General features: G+C 41.3%; 3 protein-coding genes across 6 annotated transcripts; 1 reads left to right on the forward strand and 2 right to left on the reverse strand.

Annotated features, from left to right (window-relative positions):
- The first annotated feature begins 218 nt into the window (after positions 1–218).
- Positions 219–7,215, forward strand: slc1a8b (solute carrier family 1 member 8b). The gene is made up of 11 exons (XM_030116621.1): positions 219–383; positions 1,422–1,501; positions 1,841–2,056; positions 3,842–3,884; positions 3,976–4,189; positions 5,084–5,183; positions 5,838–6,071; positions 6,171–6,365; positions 6,459–6,593; positions 6,676–6,826; positions 7,031–7,215. The coding sequence occupies exons 1-11, from the start codon at positions 219–221 to the stop codon at positions 7,175–7,177; spliced, it is 1,680 nt and encodes a 559-aa protein (XP_029972481.1). The 3' UTR covers positions 7,178–7,215.
- Positions 7,216–8,242: 1,027 nt separating this feature from the next.
- Positions 8,243–16,241, reverse strand: elavl1a (ELAV like RNA binding protein 1a). 4 transcript variants are annotated; one of them, XM_030116796.1, is made up of 7 exons: positions 16,060–16,241; positions 14,316–14,375; positions 12,820–13,000; positions 12,229–12,332; positions 11,516–11,669; positions 11,156–11,381; positions 8,243–11,039 (listed from the first exon to the last, which is right to left on the reverse strand). In XM_030116796.1, exons 2-7 carry the CDS (start codon positions 14,349–14,351, stop codon positions 10,715–10,717), a joined length of 1,026 nt encoding a protein of 341 aa, XP_029972656.1. In that variant the 5' UTR covers positions 14,352–14,375; positions 16,060–16,241; the 3' UTR covers positions 8,243–10,714. The 4 variants fall into 4 exon arrangements, with proteins under 4 accessions (XP_029972656.1, XP_029972654.1, XP_029972655.1 ...); XM_030116794.1 differs by having other exon boundaries at positions 12,820–13,012; positions 16,060–16,239; XM_030116795.1 differs by having other exon boundaries at positions 11,507–11,669; positions 16,060–16,231.
- Positions 16,242–16,727: 486 nt separating this feature from the next.
- On the reverse strand, positions 16,728–20,902 carry tspan37 (tetraspanin 37). The gene is made up of 7 exons (XM_030116797.1): positions 20,370–20,902; positions 18,677–18,868; positions 18,521–18,595; positions 18,344–18,442; positions 17,995–18,147; positions 17,816–17,899; positions 16,728–17,529 (listed from the first exon to the last, which is right to left on the reverse strand). Exons 1-7 carry the CDS (start codon positions 20,430–20,432, stop codon positions 17,449–17,451), a joined length of 747 nt encoding a protein of 248 aa, XP_029972657.1. The 5' UTR covers positions 20,433–20,902; the 3' UTR covers positions 16,728–17,448.
- Between the last annotated feature and the right edge of the window lie 703 nt (positions 20,903–21,605).

Raw genomic sequence — 21,605 nt, forward strand, 5'->3', positions numbered from 1 at the left:
TTTTCCCAGAATACCTTGGGCAGTACTTCCTCTCTCAGACTGGCTGAGCTCCTCAGTGTCGGACAGGACCCACATTTGAGCAGTTTTCCAAGCCGTCCTCCGTCTCGGCTCTTGTGGGAACACACCGATCCATCCTCATCCATCCAGGGATCCGGATACCTGTGGTCTCTCAGGGGGTCGGGGGGGGCTCTTCTCGGATACGGTCCACGCCAGTCAGGATGGAGACGCTGAAGAAACCGATCAAATCTTTGGTTTCGCTGAAAATCAGGGAGTACGTGAAGGACTACTGCAAGAGGAACGGGCTGCTGACGCTCTCGGTCTTCGCCGTGGTGACTGGCTGCGTGGTTGGATTTTTCCTTCGGTCATTCAACCTCTCCACGCAGGTATGGACGCAAAAAAAAAAACAAACAGACACAAAGCAACTTTCTCTGAACCTGCCAGATTTATCCGACACCGGACAAACACAACATGTCAGGAAACCAATGAAAACAAACTCATTAAGATGTAACAGGTGTCCTGCTGTTTGATCTTGATGTGCACCGCCTGAACTGATGGACTCAGTTATGTAAGGATGAGAGCTCACTGCAGACTTAAGCAGAAAAGTATGTCACAAGTGAAAACCAGCAAAAGTAAAATAAAACATAGATGTTCGTACAACAAGAAATACTCATATCGCAACGATTTACCATGGATTGAATCCACAGAATATTAGCAAACTGCTGATCTTAGTTTTTTGAACTTTGACCTTAGGGGGTCGACATGTTAACAACGTTGTTGTAGTACTTTTTAAAGGATGGACTTCTTTCGATAGTGTTTTTTCTTTTGCAGTTAATGAAAGCAAGAAGTGAAAATATCTGTACAAATGTTTCATGCTGGTGGCTTTAAGCCACTGTGATGTAAGATGCTCTAAATGGACCATGGTGCTTTGCAGCAGGATCATGAATGGATGCAACCTCCCCTGCTGGGCAACAACAACAAGCCAGTGAAATAAAACCAAAGATCAACATGGATTACTTTTGAATTAGTTACAACAATGCAAAATTAGAAGCAGTGACCTCTTTCACTTAGCCTTAATATTTGGTGTCCTATCACAAGAAAAGCAGCCGTGTTTGGTTAACTGTTACATTTATATACTTCAAGGTTCGAGACATTAAAATTAGTGATTTAAAAAGCTTTTTTGAGCTAAAATAAAATGTAAACAAACTGTTAGCTAAACGGATTTCTTCAAAGAAATGTGCATTTTAAGATATGAATGGAAAATCTATTTGCAAAACACATTTCACTTACTCTTCTCTTAGTCAGATGCAGCTGAATTCCAGATTGTCAGTGTTGTCTGTTTTGTGTTCAGGTGCAGGATGTTGAGCGTCAACACTTAACAGCCTCGCAAGTTTATTCATCTGTGATATTTCTCTTCCTTACAGGCCAAGATTTACTTTTCGTTTCCTGGAGAACTCCTGATGAGGATGTTGAAGATGTTGATTCTGCCACTCATCACTTCCAGGCAAGGATCACGGGAGGGGAACAAGCTCAGTTATTTTTGTCTAACACAATATACGGAGGGCGATTTTTCTGCACAACTGAGAGATCTGTGGTTTCTCAGTTCTGCATTTAGCAGATTATTAATGATGCACACAGAGAATAAGCTGAGATTGCCAATTTAAATATATTCCGAGACACGTGTTTGTTTCAGCTAACCTGTACTGAAACATCACAACCTGCTCCTTCAGACTTAATTGTACTTTATACTTCTGTAAACTGAAAAAGAAATGGAATGAAATGAAACTGATGTTACAGTTCAGGATTAACGAAACCCCCCCCCCCCCCCCACTTTCACACCCAGTCTGATGTCTGGCCTGTCGGCCATGGACACCAAGGCCAGCGGTCGGCTGGGAGTCCTGACCATCACCTACTACCTGTGGACGACCTTCATCGCCGTCATCGTCGGCATCGTGCTGGTGCTCATCATTCACCCGGGGACGGGCACGGACAAAGACGGCCACCATGCCAGCTCGGGGCCTGTCATGACCTCCGCCGACGCCCTGCTGGATCTCATCAGGTTAATGTTCACACAGAACGCATCCTCCCTCATAAAGTCAGTTCAGTCACTGACTCATGCACTACGGGGGTGTCCAACGCCGGTCGTCGAGGGCCGCCGTCCTGCATGTTTTACAAGCCTTCCCTGCTCCTCATACCTCAACCTAATGTTTATGTCAGCAACTGAAAACACATTGAGGCAGCAGGAGTGTTTAAAACGAGTAAAATCCTTTTACCTGATAATTGCACAAAATCAGTCTTTTTAAGTATAATTCAACCTGGAAAAAAAACAAATCCCTGAATCTCACTAAATGCCACCAAAGTATAATAAATTGTAGCCAAAATATCAACTTAATGTTGAAGATTCAGAAAACCTCTAAATATGTTGTCAATTATTTTGTTTTATTTTATTTATTTTTTGTTCAAATGCATCAACAAATCCATAAACTGTTTAATTCTTATTGGCACCACATACATCTGTACCGATCAGCATAACAGTTCAGTTGTTTATACAAAGAGCTGTGCTATTATATCCTATTTACTAGTTTCTCTTTTAGATGTTCCGTCTTCTTGGAAATTACGAAAGAATTTTTTTCTTCATATGAATGGCGCAGATTATCTTTTCAAGAAATTACAGACTTCACCCCTTCCATCTTGTTAGTGTTGCACTTTCAAGGATCCAGATCTGGCGCATAACACCCTTTAAAATCTGGGAAAAACCAGCACAGACCAATTAAAGCCAGTACAGATCCAGTTTAGACCTTAGGATTTCCCCGTCCAGAGAACCAGGAAGCTACCTAAGCACAAAATCTCCGAGGATCTCCGAGGATCAGCGTGACCCCGGGGGCTGACGTGAAAGCTCTCACAAGAAAACAATTGCAATGACATGCATAGCTGACACTTCACAAAAGTGTAAATTCAATATTCAGTGTAACTGGAAGCAAAATCTACATTTAAACTATATCATATAGACGTATTCATTTTCAGCTCAAGAAGAAAATTTTAAATTCTACCAATAAACTTGGTGTCAGCAGTGGATTTTTTTCAGTACTGGGAGTAAAATATGGAAGGAAATCCTCCTGGGGTTTGTTGCAGCGTCACTACAACGCAGCAGTTTGGCTAAGAATAGTGAGATTCTTAATTGTGATCTTTTAAGCCTGAACTTTCTCAGAAGGTCGTTGTGCTGCAGCGATACACGGTGTGAGGCCGAGTCCACTCTTTGCTGTGTGTGTGTGTGTGTGTGTGTGTGTGTGTGTGTGTGTGTGCTCAGGCTTACTGCAGGGCCATTCATGTCCGAGATCTGCTAATACCTTCCTCTTAAACCCGAGTTAATTGGAGAGCTGCGTTGAGGTGTGCATTTCAGTCCTCTTACGTGTTTGACAAGCTCCCTGGCTGTGTCACTGACGCATGCTGTATAAATACAGTCTCTGGAGGGGATTCCTGATGTGCCCTTATCTCCTTGACCCCTGCAAAGACGTCAATATGACAAGGAAAAAAAAAAAAGCCATGAGACAACAGCACAGACTTGAGGAGCAGCACATTTATTCCACATTTCAGACATTGTACAAAATCAATAGCAGCACTGAACAACGGTGAAATATATATATATATATATATACATATACATATATATATATATATATATATATATATATATATATATATATATATATATATATATATATATATATATATATATATATATAAACACTGTGTTAAAGCAGAAATTAATGCAAATGCTATAAAAATGCAGTAGGCTATTTGGACTGCGTGTTCTGAATTTGATGAAATCTTTTCCTCATTACAGAAACATGATTCCGTCCAATTTAATTGAGGCAACATTTCAGCAGGTGAGTACACATAATAAATCGGCTAACATTTACAGCATCCTCTGTGAGTCACACAATAACAGAAACGTGTGATGCTTCTGTTCGCTTCCAGTACCGGACAGATTTAGTGCCGATCGTTCAGAACAACGACGGTAAAGAGTCTCAGGCCAACTATGTGTACGTCATGCCCGACTACCACAACCCTCGTCTGGGCCACCCGGTCTTCCTGGAGATCACCCCCGCGCCCGACATCAAGTACAGAATCGTTCCCAGCACGAGTAAAGGCATGAACGTCCTGGGGATTGTCATCTTCTCAGCCACCATGGGTAAGACGATCTTGACAAAACTGAATCCCTCTTCTTTTCAGATTCCAATATTCACTTTTATAACACACAGATCTCTTGATACATCTTTTCCCCACTACTAATCTTTTTTTTTGTTCAGATTTATGTTGAAAATGACTGTATTTCAGGGCCACACAGTGATGCAGTGAGCTTAAGTTTAGGCCTTGTGTGGAGTTTGCATGTTCTTCTCCCTTCATGCATCTGCAGATTTTTGGGTCTGATGTCCAAAAGTGTATTTCAAATGAATTGGTGACTATAAATTGTAGTTTTCCTCTGTGTGATAAACTGCTCTGCACGTGTGATTGGTCCCAGCATCTCACTCAAACTTCTCTGTAAAGATGCTCTACTTAAAGTACAGACACATCATTCAGCAAAAAAAAAAAAAAAAAAAAAATCTAAATATGAAAGCATTTCCAACCCTCTTGCATTTAAATATGCTTTACATTAGAAACTCCTTTTACAATGATATGATTGATTTAAATATTGAGTGTTTCTGTGCTGTTTGTTTTGTTGTTTACCCTCTCTAAAATGCTGCTCTCAGATGAAATCAGTCAAGCAGAATTGTCTATGAATGTTGAATGTTATTGGACATGCATGCAGAAATCCACCCCAAAAAGAGGCTCAAATAAAAAAGCAAGAAAGAAGTGAAACGAATGAGAAAATCAGTGAACTTAGATGTGTGAGGGAGAAGACTGCAAAAACAATAGAATTGCAACTAATTTCCTGATAATTTTCACTACAGAGAGGAAAAAAAACTACTAAATGCACCAATACTAAGGTTTTACTACATATATTTCAATGTTCTGCTCGGCCGTTCATGGGGTGAAAGACGAACAAAGGATCCGGAGACTTAAGTTCAGCTCCGTCTGTTCTCAGGTCTGCTGCTGGGGAAGATGGGAGAACGTGGAGCGCCGCTGGTGAACGTGTGCCAGTGCATCAATGAGTGCGTCATGAAGATCATCAACGCTGCAATGTGGTAAGCCTGTACTCTCTCTCTCTCTCACACACACACACACACACACACACACACACATGCTTTCAAAGAGTACACCCTCATGTCACGAACATGCGTCTAAAAAAAGGCAGACTACGGCAGAGCCAGATTAAAAGTAAAAATAACCCTCGGAGGAGTCACTGGTGTCGTCTGAACTGTCCTTAAGGCTCCCCGCTTGAGCTAATGAGTCTGCTCCTGGATTACATCTGTGTGAATTGAGCCAGATTAGTGTCAGGAGATGATAAAAGCACGTCATTCATTTCTAAGGTAAAGAAGGCTTAAATGGGAAAGGTTCAAAAGAACTGAAACCTGTTCATTACAATCTAAGTGTGATTTCAAAGCCATGGAGAACGAGTCTGCTGCGATAGCCGCCCCTTCAGGAGGAGGGATTTACTCCCATTCAGCCACAAGAGCATTAGAGAGGTCAGCTGCTGGCGCTGGGCCGTGAACTCTGCCGCGCAGTCGGCATCGCCATTAATCCCAAAGGTGTTAGATGGGCTCGAGGTCAGAGCAGACAACTTCTTCAAACACAGAATGTTCGCATTGAGTTAGCGGATCACAGGCTTATACAATCACCATACATCGTAAACTGAGGAAGTCTAAATTCCTTCCGTTTCCTTCCTCCCCCTCATGCAGGTACTTCCCCTTCGGAATTGTGTTCCTGGTGGCGGGAAAGATCCTGGACATGCACGACCCGGCTCACCTGGGGGAGAAGCTGGGCATGTACTTCATCACCGTGCTGTCCGGCCTGTTCGTGCACGGCCTCATCCTGCTGCCCCTCTTCTACTTCATCTTCACCCGCAAAAACCCCTTCTCCTACATCCGAGGGCTGCTGCAGGCGCTCGTCATCGCGCTGGCCACGTCTTCCAGGTACGGGGATCTCACTCACGCACTTTCGCGACACGCAAAAAAAAAAAAAAAAAAAAAAAAAGCAGATTGATGCTGACCTCCCGCCCTGTCCCCCCGCAGCTCGGCCACGCTGCCAATCACCATGAAGTGTCTCCTGGAGAACTGCGGCGTGGACCGGCAGATCGCGCGGTTCGTGCTGCCGGTCGGAGCCACCATCAACATGGACGGGACGGCGCTGTACGAGGCCGTGGCCGCCATCTTCATCGCACAGGTCAACGAGTACGATCTGGACTTTGGGCAGCTGGTCACCATCAGGTGGGAGTGACAGCCGCAGCCTTACGACGCGCCGATCTGCTCTCTGAGATGAGAATCAGCTCGGCTGACCCTCTCCTCCTCCTCTCTCACCAGCATCACGGCCACCGCCGCCAGCATCGGGGCGGCCGGGATTCCTCAGGCCGGCCTGGTCACCATGGTCATCGTCCTGACCTCTGTGGGGTTACCGCCTGCCGACATCTCCCTGATCGTTGCCATCGACTGGGTCCTGTGAGTCCCACGAAAAGACAATCACACAACGAAACACATGGGGGGACTTTTTTTTTTTAATGAAACTGAATTTCTTCCACAGCGATCGGTTCAGGACGATGATCAATGTTCTTGGTGACGCCTTGGCTGCTGGGATCATGGCTCATCTGTGTAAGAAGGACTTCGACCGGGCCGCCGCTGCGGCAGCTGCAGAGGCTACTATTGACCCCGATAACAAAAACATCAACAAACGGGTAAGCAGGAATCTACAACATCGAATATAACACAACTATAAAAGACACGTTTGGGAAAACTGGGAGCCAACAATTAGGCCCATGGACTACCACAAAAAATTGAAAGTTTTTCAATTATGTTATTTATTATGCATTAAAAAAATAAGAGTCAACCTTGGGTTTCTTCTGTAATCTGACTCGTCGGATTTCCCCCCCCCCCCGCAGAGAGACACAGTAATCTCCTACGGCAATCAGAGCGTGGCCATGTCCGACGCCCCACTGATCGCACACCGCTGCGATTACGTTTTCGAGGTGGACGGAGACAACGTGCTGGAGAAACCCGTGCCCTGCTACAACCTCTGCCAAGTCTGAGAGTTTTTTTGTTTTTTTTTTCACGGGATGGACGACTTTGCCTTCTACATCACAGAGATTCACCTCCAAAAGGCACAACCTGAAGCTCCGGAAGTCCAGTGAAAGTCAAGTGTCGTTTCTGGCCTAAGTGAGACCAAAGCACGAGTACTTTGTGGTGTCACGGTTGAGCGGCTTAAGTGTATTTTGCCTGTGCCATGAAGAGAAACCTTTAATACTTGATATTGTGCACCCTGTCTCGACTCACGTTTGACTGGATGTCAGGAGAAAATGCAGAAAGAAAAAAAAAAAAATCACATGTAACCTCAATATTCAACAGACTGTATTCCACATGCAGAAATGTTAGTGTTTTTAAGTCCACAGCGACTGTCAGATTCACCGTAGTCCTGTCCTCATCAGGTTTGGTACCAGGTCTGACTTCAGTCAAGGTTTTAATTTGCCTTAACGTGACCTCAGTCTTTACAATGATGCTGAGAACTTGAAAGACTTGAATTATTAACAGAAACTGACAGCAAACTAGTAAAAACAATCATACATGCTTCCTCTATGTTAGACAAGCTCTGGGTAGATATTAAGTATGTTGACATAAACTTTGCACACAGAAATCACATCAATATTGTTTTTATACATACTTTTAATTTTGCGTTTTGTTTTCTAATAAAGACCTTTGACATTGAAGTCCTGTGAGTCCTTTCTTAAAACAGAACAGGCAGAAGCACTTCTAGCTCTTTGTATATTTTGCTTATATTGTGATTAATATAAAGGTAACTTAATGAAACCAGTGGGAGCTGCTAGTGTGATTTGTCTCCCTCGTGTGGCTTCAGGAGGTATTGACAGATTTAAACATCTGAGGAATGAACCTCCAATCCCTCTTTAACCAAGACCACGAAAGCGCCGACTCCTGGAGTTATGTGTTGGCTGACTGATGAGTAATAAACTAGAAACCCGTCAAAAATGCCGGCCGAACATCCTCGCGAGGATCCTGCATGACGTGAATAAATCAGTTCCAGCACATCCACAAGAGGCTTCTGTAGACACCTTTAATGTTTTCAACTCTGAAATGTCATGTTTTTATTGAAATGATCCAATGTTAGAAGACAAATAGTGGACTTAACTTAGTGCTCAAAACCAAGAAAAACAACTCAAAAAAAAAAAAAAAAACACTTTCAGTGAGAATCAAGTATGACTGCATACACCATCAAATAAATAACCTCGCCTCCTCTGATGAAAAATACACGCAATGTAAAACCTCCCACTTATAAATTAAGGCGGAATGCAGCTTGTCTCGACTGCCCCTAAAATCTAACTTGCATCTTTCATGCAACTTCTACCAGACTGCTGAGAGAAACTAAGCAGTAACGTGTCAGTAGAAAAATCAAATATATCAAAACGGATGACAGCCCCACACTAGAACTGATCTCTATCGCCTGCTTCGAGCGGAGCAGGAAATATTGCACAACGTTACAGACTGTGAAACAAAAACAAAAAAAAAAATAACACATGGAAACACTAAAATGCATCTTTAAGACTGAAGCTCGCGCTGGTGGGAAAGTCTTAAAAGACGGGCTTCACAATTTAAAAGACATGCAAGGTTTAGTATTGGTCAAGGGAAAATTAAATATGACCTCATTTCCGATGGTGTCGAGACAACAGCAGTGCCAACGCTCCGACTTTCATCCTCAGACGTCAAAATCAAGACGCACTGAACCGAATTCCCCCATTAAATGAGAAGTTAGCACGCAACAAGACAAAATGAAGTCAGTAAAAGAGGGGAGGAGGACAGTGGTTCAGGTCAGAGTGAGCAGCGGATACTTATCCTCACTTTAGAAAAAAAATAGCCACCGGTACACAACAAATTTGGCTTCTTAAAAGATTGCATTAAAAAGCTGAAAACAGATAATCAAAAGCAACTGGTTGCACAATTCTGTTGCTCCTCTGTGGTTTTGAAAGTCCTCAACCAGAGAATAACCGTCGACTGGACACAAATTTCCCTTCAAGTGCCAGTACGCTAAAGTAATTCTAACCTCATCTCACATTGGTCCATAAAGAAAACGATCTATTTCAAATGTTTTGTAAAATGTAAAAGCCTCCAGTGACGCCGTTTCTTGTTTAATTTCACGTCTTTCAGTCAGCGCTGCAGATCTCCTAATCAGAAGAATAAAATTAAAAAAAAAAGAGAGAGAACATAAACCTAAAAAAAGAAAGAATTAAAAAAAAGAAACAAACCAAACAAAACTTTCGGCAAAACAAAACAAAATTTAATGGTTTCTTGTTTAAAGTGAAACAACCAAAACAAAATAAAGGAGAAACAAAGCAAAAGAAAATAAAGCAAAACTAAACTTAAATCAATAACAAAGGCCATTAAAGTTCTCTCCAAATCTGAGATAAGCACTCCTTAAAAACAAGTTTGTAACTTATCCTGATACAAATGAAATTTTAAGCCTCTACAAAGAAAAGAAAAACAAAAAAGAAAACGGAAAAAAAAAGAAAAAACAGATGGCAAACTGCCAAAACGATGCCGCTGTCAGTTAGTCTGATATAAACTTAGTACCTCTTCAAAAAGAAAAAGAAAAGTGAATTCAACCTGTGAAAACATGTCCAGAAACTCCTCCTGGGTTACGACTGAAATCTCTCCCTGACTTTGGTCCATCTGAATTCCTTCCTCATTGACAGGGGCTTTTATTTTCTCTCCCAAAATGTCCATTAAAATTAAAAAAAAAAAAAAAAAGACACTTCCAGCAGGGAAAACAAACACCACTTCCCTCCCGTCTGTTCAGCCTTGTTTGAAGCTGAGCAGACGTCATAGATTAACATCAAAAAGACTCGATATTCTTGGCGACCTAAACCAATATATGTTCAAAGTGCTTTGCTCTCAGACCGACTTGAAACAGCGAGTGGTTTTGGAAGCTCTGTCGACCGGATGATCATTTAAGGCCTCTATTACTACTAATGACCAGATCAGACAGAGCACTGCTTTTTCTGAACCAATACAAATAACTGGCGTAGGAAAAATATCCTCCTTTACCACTTTAAATTAGCCAGTGTAATGGCAATGTTTTTTTGTTTTTTTTTTTCACTTCTTTTGTTGGGAATTTCTCAGTGCACCGCAAGAGACTAGTTTTTTTTTTAATCGAGAACCCAGTTAACATGCAAAACATATAGACAGTATTTCATTTGTTACATCATTGTCAAAACGGTTATCCCGGGGGAGATAATTTGAGATTTTACCCTCTTCATTCACTTCCAAAAAAAAAAAAAAAAAAAAATTCCAACTGAATGTTCTCGGGCCCCACGCAGGAGTTTAACAATGAAAGAAGAAGAAGAAGAACAAGAAGAAGAAGAAGAAAAAAAACCTAGACACTCTTTTAGACAAGTACAAAGGTGCAGAAGAAAAAAGTTCTTGCTTAACTCTGAATACATCAAAACCCAAAATGATGTGCCAGACTTGGGAAAACCTAACACTTCAGCTTTCTGCAACAGGAGTCTGGCACAGGCTGCTTCCTGCTCTCGTCTAGCGCGCCGGATTGTCTCTCTCCTGCTCTACTTGTGGCCCTTGCTGGTCTTAAAGGACACTTGCAGGATCTTGTCTCCGAGCCGGTAGCCGTTCAGGCTGGCGATGGCCATGGCCGCCTCCTCGTAGTTGGTCATGGTGACGAAGCCGAAGCCTTTGCACTTGTTGGTGTTGAAGTCTCGGATGACCTTGACGTTGGTGACGGCGCCGAAGGGGCCGAACATCTGCCACAGGATGCTCTCGTCTGCGTCCTGGCCCAGGTTGTAGATGAAGATGCACCAGCCGGACGTGTTGTTCCCCGGGACGCCGACGCCGCCCATCCCGCCCATGTGGTCCACACCCATGGGAGAAAACCTGGGAATGGGAAAACATGTTCTGTATAGTTGCTGCAACAATCAATGAAGGACTAGCTTTTGTTAGATTAGTTAAAAGGTAAAATGTGTTGTTGTTTTTTTTTTTAACGCTCTCACCTGAAGCGCTGTGCCTGGTGGTGTAAGGGCCCGCCGAAGCGCCGGGACTGGTTGTGGTACAGCTGAGAGATGAGCTGCGTGTTCTTCGCCTGGTTTGGATTGGCGGCGAACTTCACCGTGATCGGCTCGGCGGCGCCCGGCGGCTTCTGGCCGTTCAGGTTCTTGACCGCCTCCTCGGCCTCGGCTCGCTTGTCGAACCTGATAAAAGCTACGCCGCGGGATGAACCTGGATTGGAGGGGGCAGCTGCTGAGTGCATGACCAGTTTGGAAAAGAACACAACTGTGTTCTCCTGGCTTTTTTAAATGAAATTATTATTAATTATTTTTGTAGAAAGCAAAAATGTTATTCACCTGTCGTACCTGACGCCTGGTCAACAAGTACGCGAGAATTTATGATGCGTCCGTAACGTGAAAACATGTCCTCCACATCCTTCTGGGTCATGGACTTGGGGAGGCCGCTGATATACAGGTTGGCATCTTTTATTGTATCTGAGCTGGGCCGTGCATATGAAACCTGACAGTGGGAAATAACAAATCCTGATTAAAACTCTGACGTGAATGAAGGAAGAAGAAAAAAAATATATTAATTTAAACACTGTCAGAAGTAAAAGGAATATCTTAAACATAAATAGATAAATTACAGTGGCCAGTAGATCAGATATGTAGCAAATTACATTCAACTAATTCAACTAAAAGATTTTGTGGTCAATTAAAATGAAAATATTTGGACTCAGTAAAACAAAAAATAAAATCTTCTGATAAGCCAACTGTTACACGAGTGATTTTAAACATTACCTTTTTAGCAGAAATGAATAGAATAAAAATGGGGGGGAAAAAATATCACAGCAAGGAAAGAATTAAACTGATTAAAACGGTACTTTTTAAGAATCTGATAGAATGAGAGAAATAAATTTAACTGAAAATCAGACATGTCAGATATGGAAGTAAGGGGGCAGTAAAAGCATTTCCTCGGGCTGACATGTCCTAGCTAGTTAACGGGGAGCACAAGAGCCACACCAGAGTTACATGACATCTTTTCTTTGAGAATTGTAGAACACCTTATTGCACGTTACCTTGATAGTTTTGGACTGTAGCCTTAGTCCATTCAGTGTACTGATAGCTCTGTCTGCATCACTAGGGTTAAGATAGTTAACAAATCCGTACCCTAAACTGTGGCCTAGAGAAAAAAAAAAAAGGAAAACAATAAAATAAAACAAAAAAACGTTTTTATAGTTCAAAAAAATCTGCAAACAAATAAATATCAAAACAAAAGCAAATCTAAACATTGCATGCTAAAGTGAAACAAAGAAACTGTCTGCAGTTAAACAGCGGCCGAATTCGCGGGAATAAAGAAAACAAGTCTATGGTGGACAATTTCAGCACACTGCGACCTAACTCAGGCAGAGATTCGTTTTGGACAGCTTCTCTACAGAAACTGGATTCTCGAATCACTGAGGAGATGAAAAGGGGCCAGAAAATAATTTGGAAAATGTCAGTGAGAGAGAGGTCATCTGAAAATGAGTGAAATTCCAAATAAACAGTCATGAAGCTGAGCCACCACTGACACATTCAGATGTTTTCACAAAACTGTTTTTTTTTTCTTTTCTTTTTTTTAATGTCCATTGTTTAAATGTCGATCTGGACTGTCAGGGGTCTTAGCGTACCTGCGACTTTGTCTCGTATCAGCTTGGCTGACTCCACCTCTCCGATGCTGCTGAAGAGGCTCCGCAGCTCATCCTGCGTCATGCTCTGAGGCAGGTAGTTCACTATCAGGTTGGTCTTGATATCCTTCCCCTCGTCCCCTCCCATGTGGTCTTCGTAACCGTTTGACATGTCATACACCTCCTGTAGCTCAGCCAGGTGGGTGGAAAAGAAGACAAAGAGGGGTAAACATAAAGGGTGCACACAAGCCGTTCAGAGTTTACATTTACATTGATTTGTTTTTTTTATTTTGTAGAGTAAGTCAAAGAAAAAAAATGCAAGAAATGAGGATAATGTACAATTGTTCAGTTAAGTTGGAAAAATCTGTACTTGAGAAGTTTATGTAATTCATATAAGCACCTGTAAAAGTCACTGCAGCCTCAAAATAGACTCTACGCTTAAAAAAAGGCAGTAAGTCTAAAGAACGGAGGTTAATTTATATGCCGTGCTTCTAAATCCAACTTGCTGCAGCCAAATTTCAAATATGAACTTTGTGTCTCATTGACTTCCAATAATTCAAACCGCAGGCTTCACTGACCTTACCTCCTCCCCGTCGCCTCACACAACCCCACTAAATCAACTAAAGGGCACAGGCGTCAACACAGTGTGGAGAGTCGCTATTCGAATTGATTAATACAACACGTCTGGTTGTTGTGCGAAGCTAAATCATGAAAATCACAGAACTATCCTCCAGCAGATCAACTTAACGCTTTGTTTAGTTTGTGTACAAACAAATCTGGGCACTAAGGCCACTATCAAAGAGTGTGACTGGATTTAAACCGCAAACTGGCCTGAAAGGGGCGACTTTCACTAAGCCGACATGAAATTTCAACAATGCAAGATGAAGCTGGTAGCAATGCTTTCATCTCCGATCATCTCTGTCATGTGTCAGTCTGCAGTGCGACAAACAAGGACTTTGATATAAATTCAGGCAGCAACGCAAAGAAAAGTCAAAACCACAAGATTTGATTTCAACTAACTGAAAACGTTGCTTCTGCTGTTTCACAGGGTGCGTTTTACTGGACACACTTTCTGGCATCTGAATTGAGCTCAGGCAACAAGTCCAGCAGTCAAACTGACAGAGGACCATTCATGCCAGAGAAGGATTGGAATTGTGTATTCTGGTGGGTAAGATACACTATCTACAAGGATGAATGAAAGTCTTGTCATTACACCCATAAATATGGGTTAAGCAATTCGACATACATGTTAATGTTTTACTCATGTTCCTAGAATTACTTCAATAGCAACAGTAAATTTATCAGGATTTTACCCATTTTAAAGTATGTAGAGAAGCTTAAAATGGACATCATTAATGCACTAGTTGCCACCATTTAAGACAAACAAGGCATAAAAAAAAACACACACACCCACACTTCATGTATCTGATCACACTGCTAACACATCTAAACACATACTGCAGTATAGCTCCCGACTGTAGCCAAGATCTCCTACTCACTTTCAAGTATTTATTGTGTCCTCGACGAACTGCCATGAAGACACTTCACTGCTCCTGAGGCTGAATGAGGATAAGACATATCAAGTAAGGTCACAGCTACAAGACGAGCACACTTGCACACTGCATGACATCAAGGAGAAGCACACCTGACCACAACCACATAGACGAATTCCACACATTTTTTTTTAAACAAGGTAAAACATGAATGCAGCACAACACTAAATTATTCACAGAGTCCTGCAAAGCAGGAAAATGTGAGGAGGACTAACACCTTATCTTGAAAAAGATGCTGTTGCTTCAATGATCATTGTACAAGTTTTACTGAGAATCGCATAAAATACAAAATGCGAATTGTGCAGTTCAGTTTGCTTTGTGCAACATGACGGTTTACATCAACTCTTGAACACTGGAGCTTGAAGTGCATAGCCAACCAATTAGTCTTCCCCCTCATCCCTAAAATAAATGCTCAAGCAGGGTTTGCCCTAATTTTGCAGTATGAAAATGAAACCATATATGTTGCTGGTATAACTAGATCTTCAAAATATTGTACACAGCAACTTTCACAGGATAACGTGATCATGGTGAAGGTCAGATGAAAGAACTAAAGGTCATCCACGAGGTCCCCTAACCGAGTATGATGTAGATTGTTCAGCATTAATTTGGCACAATATTACTTGGATATGAATAAATTAATATCTAACAAATGAATGGTACAAAAATTTTAGATCATTTTTATATCCAAACGTCAACGACGTCTTGACAATAAATATACACGCAAAAAGGGGGTGGGGACTTTTCAATCATCAAGATGCAGATGGAGTTCCCCCTCAGGGATTTCAAGAATGTATTGGTTAAATGCCAACATTACTGGTGTTAATTCCTATGTTACGCTGCAGCGTAATAACAATATGTATTCAACTGTTGTGATGACAGCATAGACGGGTGCTATCCTGTCATAACTTATCAATTGAAGTGTACAAATGTATTCATGTGAGGAAAAACATGGTTCGTAATGACACATAAAGTGACGGGTTACTACGTCTATATACAATCGAAACCATTTACTCAAAGCGAAGCGCATGTGGAAATATTTCACTATCTCCCGGATACAATAAAGATATAAGTGGCTTGAACGCGCACCATTTGAATGAATGGCTGCAAAGCGAAGGGCACATGTGAGCCGGTGTGCACACTGTGACCTATGATCGTGAAATAATCCACACTGATATAAAATGTTTAGCTCAATCTTTTAAAATCAGTCTGGACAGTGTGTTATCTTTTCGGCAACTGAATAAAATCACAACAAATCAAAGTTGAATTCACTGTGTTGGAAGCGTGCAGAGGCCCGATTAGCATTAGCAAGCTGCATGCTAATAGTCTGATACGCTCAGAAGGACAAATGTGGCCAACATGGCTCCACCAAACAAATATATAATGTTGTCAAAATACGCTTCAAAAGGAGTAATGGCCCATATTGCGTTACTTGAACTGCAAAAGAGGCGGTGCTTTACCAGCTAGCTAACCTTAAGCACCGCGTCCCTATTTTGGAGAGCGTCAAAACAGCGCGTGTCCGTCCCCACGCCGAAACCCGGGCGGCCTGCTAACAGGCCGGAGGCTAACGGCTAAGGCGGGCCGCTACAAGCAGCATGGCAGTCACTCCGCTGACGTTCAAGCGTCTGAATACACACGCACTGACGCCTAAAAGGCTTCAGACGAACACACACCAAACATTTTAAAATCTCACCAGCTTTTTTGGGATGGGTGGGGTTGCGGTTTTCTGCTCGCGCCTCTTGTTTCTTGTCCCTTCCGACGACGCTCGCTTCCCTCCAAGTCGGCCTCGACGCAGCGAAGAAACGGAGAGAAGGAGCTACGTGACGCGCACGGCCACGCCCACCCGTACACAAGGACGGACCTCCACGAAGGCCGCGCGCGGTCCACATGCACGGAAGCGGCGGGGCTCACATTCTCTCTCCACTACACCGCGCTCGGTTTACAGATATTGATCAGCAGAGGCTTTTTCAACTGACAGGAACTGGAGAATCATGACGCACTTTATTGAAAAAAAAAAAAGCTCTCTCGCTCTCTGTTCAGAAATGCCGAATAAACAAATATTGATTAAAAAAACCAGCAAAATATTTTGATGTTTTCTTGCATTATTCAGAGTTGGAGGGGCTCTATTTCCTTGGTTATAGCGTTCCCATGACAGCAAAAAGCAACATGGCTGCCTCCAGCAGTGATGGGATGTGGTATATGGATATGTAGGTAAATTTCATTTTTCATATTTGCATCAGTACAATTGAACTGTGGCTATGGAGTTTTGTAGCTACAAACAGTAAGCCCGTTTTTTCACTGAAGGCGGGAGGAAAACTGTTGCTTATCCAAGCTAAAAATAAGATGAAAGCTGTGCATGGAGCAAGTCAAAATTCACTTTATCCAAAAGTATGGTATCAAAACATTTACACTACATACACTCATACACTACAATGTGTATAAAAGCATAATAAATGACAATACAAACAGTAATATTTCAGCATGATTTCAAACAGACATATTTGATGTGCATTATGTTTTATAAGGGACCAATGCAATGACACAATAACAGAATGAATGCTTGACTTTGAGTGGTAGGTGTCTGTTTGCGTTTTGCCTACTTTTTTAAAGTGCATTTAATGAATTTTATGTATGATAAACAGATTGGATTACACTTTCAATTTTCTTTGCACTTGTTACATTGACAAAAAAAACTGATATTCAGTATTCATATGAAAGACTGTAAATGTCACCAGAGGCAGATACCACAGAGTGAAGTATGGGTGGTCTAGAAAAACAGCTATATATCCCCCTCCCATATAATCTGTTCTATGTATGAGTACAATGTAAAAACCTTAATAGGCGCATTTATAAAAAATAAAAAAAAGCTGGACAGATTAGATAACCAGCAGTTCAGCGGTGGCTCAATCATAAATAGCTCATGAAAAAAAAAAAAAAGATGTGAATTTTCTGTCCATGCCTGCCTCCCCACTTTTTGAAAAATGAGCCGAAGTTTACAGGAGTGCATTAGTGCACGTGATATTGTACAATGGAGTATTCCATTAGTGAAGAGCACTGTACTCTCTCATCTGTGACTGCATTTCTAGTCATTTTCCAGCACTCGATATCCAAACTGTGGTGATGGTTGCTTCATGATCTGCCCCACCAACAGTAACAAAACGACCTGCATGACAAGAGAAAAGGAAACAAGAGCAGGAATGTGGTTCAACAACTCAAATTCTGAAACCTAATAAAACTACTCAACACAGACAATGAAAGTTTACAGGTAAATTCTAATGAAAAACACGGAGTGATGTAACAATTCACACCACCAGCAGCATCCCGTCCCGAGTATTCTTAGCAAAACAACTGGTATATAAAGTACTTACAGGTATATCAATCTTTCATTTGTTACATTTGGGAGCATTTTAAATCAAGTAAATAGTTTAAAATATTGCCGTCTCTCATACCTCTACAAGAAAAACCACTAGGGACCCATAGAAGATGAATTTCAGAAAAAACTGAAATTTCATCTGCAGCTTCTCCTGGCAGCCCTGCAAGAAAAAAAAAAATCGCAAAAGAAATTTTAAAACACCCACATCAGATCAGACAGTCCTGCTGAAACTTTTCTCATCAGATGCACTTCTACCTGTGAGTAGAGCAGCCAGGGCTGGTCCACAGAGCCACTGCAAGACGGAAAAGTGCTGTTGCAACAGCTGCGAGGGAACCAGAGCCCTCCACTTTGATTAAACCAGGGGGTTTCCAGCCAGTCAGTGTAATTGTGCACTCCACAACACTCAAACTGCAGAAATGAAAACAAAAACCCCTCAATTATGAATATCATATTAAAAAAAAAAAAAAACTGGCATGATTTAACACTGATTCCGTGCTGCTGAAGAAAACTTTGGATGATTTAAAGTTGAAACTTTGTAACCAGGTGCAAATATCATTTGTGAACACATGAGCCAGATAAAGAAGACTGGGAAGAGTGCACACACCTCATGTTGTGCAACATCTACAGTTTCAGATGCAGGGTCTTTACTGCTCCCATTGTATTTCTGAAATACGTCGCTGACAGGAGCCAAATCTGAATCCAGCTAAAATTAAAAAGAGAACATTATTCTACATCTCATTATAGCATTAAAGTAGCATGGCTCTTATTATTACTTATTTACCTTTACTGAATGGAAATAAGCCAACGCTAAACCCGTACTTTGAAGACAAAATATCACAACCAGCAGGTAAACAAACTGGAGGAGGAGAAAACACATGATTACAAACAGTGCATTAAATTATTGAGACCTACAGACATAATGGACTGACAAACTCACCAAGCCCTGCTGACAGTAGGTGCTTTGGATGCTTATCCAAGTGCCTAAGAGCCCTGCGATCAATGAGAGCACGGCACTGGCGAGAACGATGGCAGCAGGCAGAATGATGTAACTCTCAGAGAAAAGCAGGCTGGTGTGTCTGTAGTTATTGTACAGGAAGAATCCACTCACTCCCACCACCACCCCCACCACCTGGTAAGTCAGTCAAAGAAAAGGTCACTGGTACAATAGAACAAAACAATTTGATATTTTTTTCTTCCAAAAGTAGGAAAATCCACTCGTGCCACACTCTATGTAAACAAATACATGTATCATACTATAAAACTTGTTTCCAAACAGCATACAGGCACAGAGCGGCGGTTCACTGCTACTTCTCTCTTTGACCTCTAATCTATCAAAAAATGCCAGTAAAGCCAAGTGACAAGCCCATGCACAAATACATATTTTGAGGAAATGCAGTTTTCTCCAATCAAAGGTACAGAAAGTCTTTTAAGTCACTTTATCATAGTTACACACCACAGTACTATTCAAAAGGATTTGCCAATCTTGTTTCAAATGGTAAGGTACAAAGTACAGAGTACAAGGTACAGGTTTATATGTGGAAAAATAGCTAAAACCACAAGCAGTGGGGAAAAAAGGAAGTTAGAGCGGCTTAAAAAACGGGAAATGTCTAGATTTCTAAAAGAAAAAATTAAACATGGTTCAAAAAAAAACATGCAAAACTGTTGAAAAGGAAGTAAAATATCTAAAACAGCTGCAGTTCAAAATTGTCAACAGAAAAGGCTTAAAAAGAGGAGCAACACTGTTAAAATCAGATATGAAAATTGGTTAAATGTATTAAACGGTTCACTATTCTGAACTGTAGTTAAAACTTCATGAATGTATCCTAAGATATATATTTTTTGTATGTGAATCAAAACTATATATGAAACCCCATGAGCTGCATTAACCTCATTTTAAAGGTTGAATGTGTTTTATGGCTCCAAACCAAGTTGACATAGCAGAAAGTCACAAAAATGGCTATTTTGGTCCAAAAGGTCCAAAACCCTGATGTAGCATAAAAGACAGAAACTCCAGACTTAAAAGATTACAAGATTTCAAATCTCAAAGTGATTTATGATGATGGCACATATCAAAAAATCAATTAAATGAAGAAACAATGGGGCAGGGCTATGTGTAGTATTTTTCTTAATATATTTTTGCAAAAATAAATACGGTATATGGTTCAGTCTCCCAAACAGACTTTCTCAACCATCACTGTATGTATTTGCATAGAATATGCATTTAGTATTACCCTCTATATCCAAATATAAAATCTATATAGTTAAGGTTTTTTTTACAAATCTGAATTCAAAAATCTGAAACTGTTAGTAATAATTCAAGGGAAATTCAAGGGAAAACTTTGTATAGATCTGATTTTCTGAGATGCACCGATTCATCCAACCCATAGTGATCCTGTTATCTTTATACTTCCTAATAGAGGCTTCCTTGTGTCATATGACACGTGAGTCACTGCAACATCCATAACACAGTCATAAACAATTTGATTCCATTTCTTAAAATCTTATTTTACCCGCTGCTGTTTTTATGTAACTTTTAACTAAATAATCAACCAAAAAGCGACACACTATGGACAGCATATTTTTACAGTGTGGAAACGTTTAAGTTTTGTTAAACAGGCTTATATACTCACCCACAGGAGCTGAGACGTGAGTTGAAGTGTGGTTTTTAGGGCGTTTGCCCTGAGATGGCACATTTTCAATCCAGCGACGCAACACGCGCGTCTTGTGCGTAAAAACAACACAACAGAGCCGCGTTGATCTTAAGAAAACCGTCTGGCTAAAAGACTTTAAATATCAAAAGAGGACAAATTCGCAGTGTGTTGCTGACAAGCACGGCGCGCCTTCCGCGACGCCAAACTTCCACAAACAACGCGGAAACATCGCAGCTTTATTTTAATGAGGCTGTCAACTTTCTGAAGGAGCAGTTCAGTCACGTGACTGAAGAATAAACCCTGATAAGGACCGCGTCTCCCTGAACAAGCAGAGTCATCATCTGTGCTCGGATCACAAAGTTAGAGAGAGGAACTAAACCTGACTGTCAGCCGGAAGTTGGCGCATGAGTTGGAGGTTTGAAATGAGCAGTGATGAGAATGGATCCACGCAGACCCCCGCTGCGTGTCGACAGACGTGCCTGCGTGGCGGCCATCTTGGAGGGTGGGCCAGAGACGCAGCAGCGCGTGGAAGTGGATGGAGGTGATATGAGGGCTGCTCCTTCATCTGTAAGCAGAATTATTCGCTGAACTTTCCACAGAATTCCAAACGATTTGATTGGTTAAAAATGTCACGTGTAGGTATGACTTGGGATGCTTGGATTTTTTTAAAACAAATTCCAACACTGGAAAAGATGCCAGATTTTTTTTGTCCTTCTTATGGATGTTCTAATTAAACCAGATACTGTAGAATCACTTTTCACTGGCAAAGTGTATGTAAAGAATAACATGGAGAGAGCTGATTGTTAAATAGTGAAATAAACCTGGACGGGACAGTTTGAATCCCTCTGCTCTGCCTCCAGGGTCTTCATATAAAACACAGCTCACTTTACATTATTCATCAAATCATCACATCATTCATTCTGATACATTTTGAGCTTTCAGATATTTTATTTTCTCAGTTTTATTTCATTATTATTATTATTATTATTTTGGTTAAAATTGTGAAAATTGCAGCTTTTATTTTTCCCAAAGGTGGCTGACCTCAGTGGATACTAAACCTGACCAAAAGAAGATGATGCTGCACATGCTGGGAAGAAGACTGGTGGAAGATCAGACTAAATCTGGATGAGAGACACTGATGCTGGACGCCATATCCAAAACAAAGCATCATCAATAAATGAGTATTTTATAGTAGTTTACAGATATGCAGACGGT

This window comes from Salarias fasciatus, chromosome 19, assembly GCF_902148845.1.
Source record: "Salarias fasciatus chromosome 19, fSalaFa1.1, whole genome shotgun sequence".
In the NCBI taxonomy this organism is placed as follows: Eukaryota; Metazoa; Chordata; class Actinopteri; order Blenniiformes; family Blenniidae; genus Salarias; species Salarias fasciatus.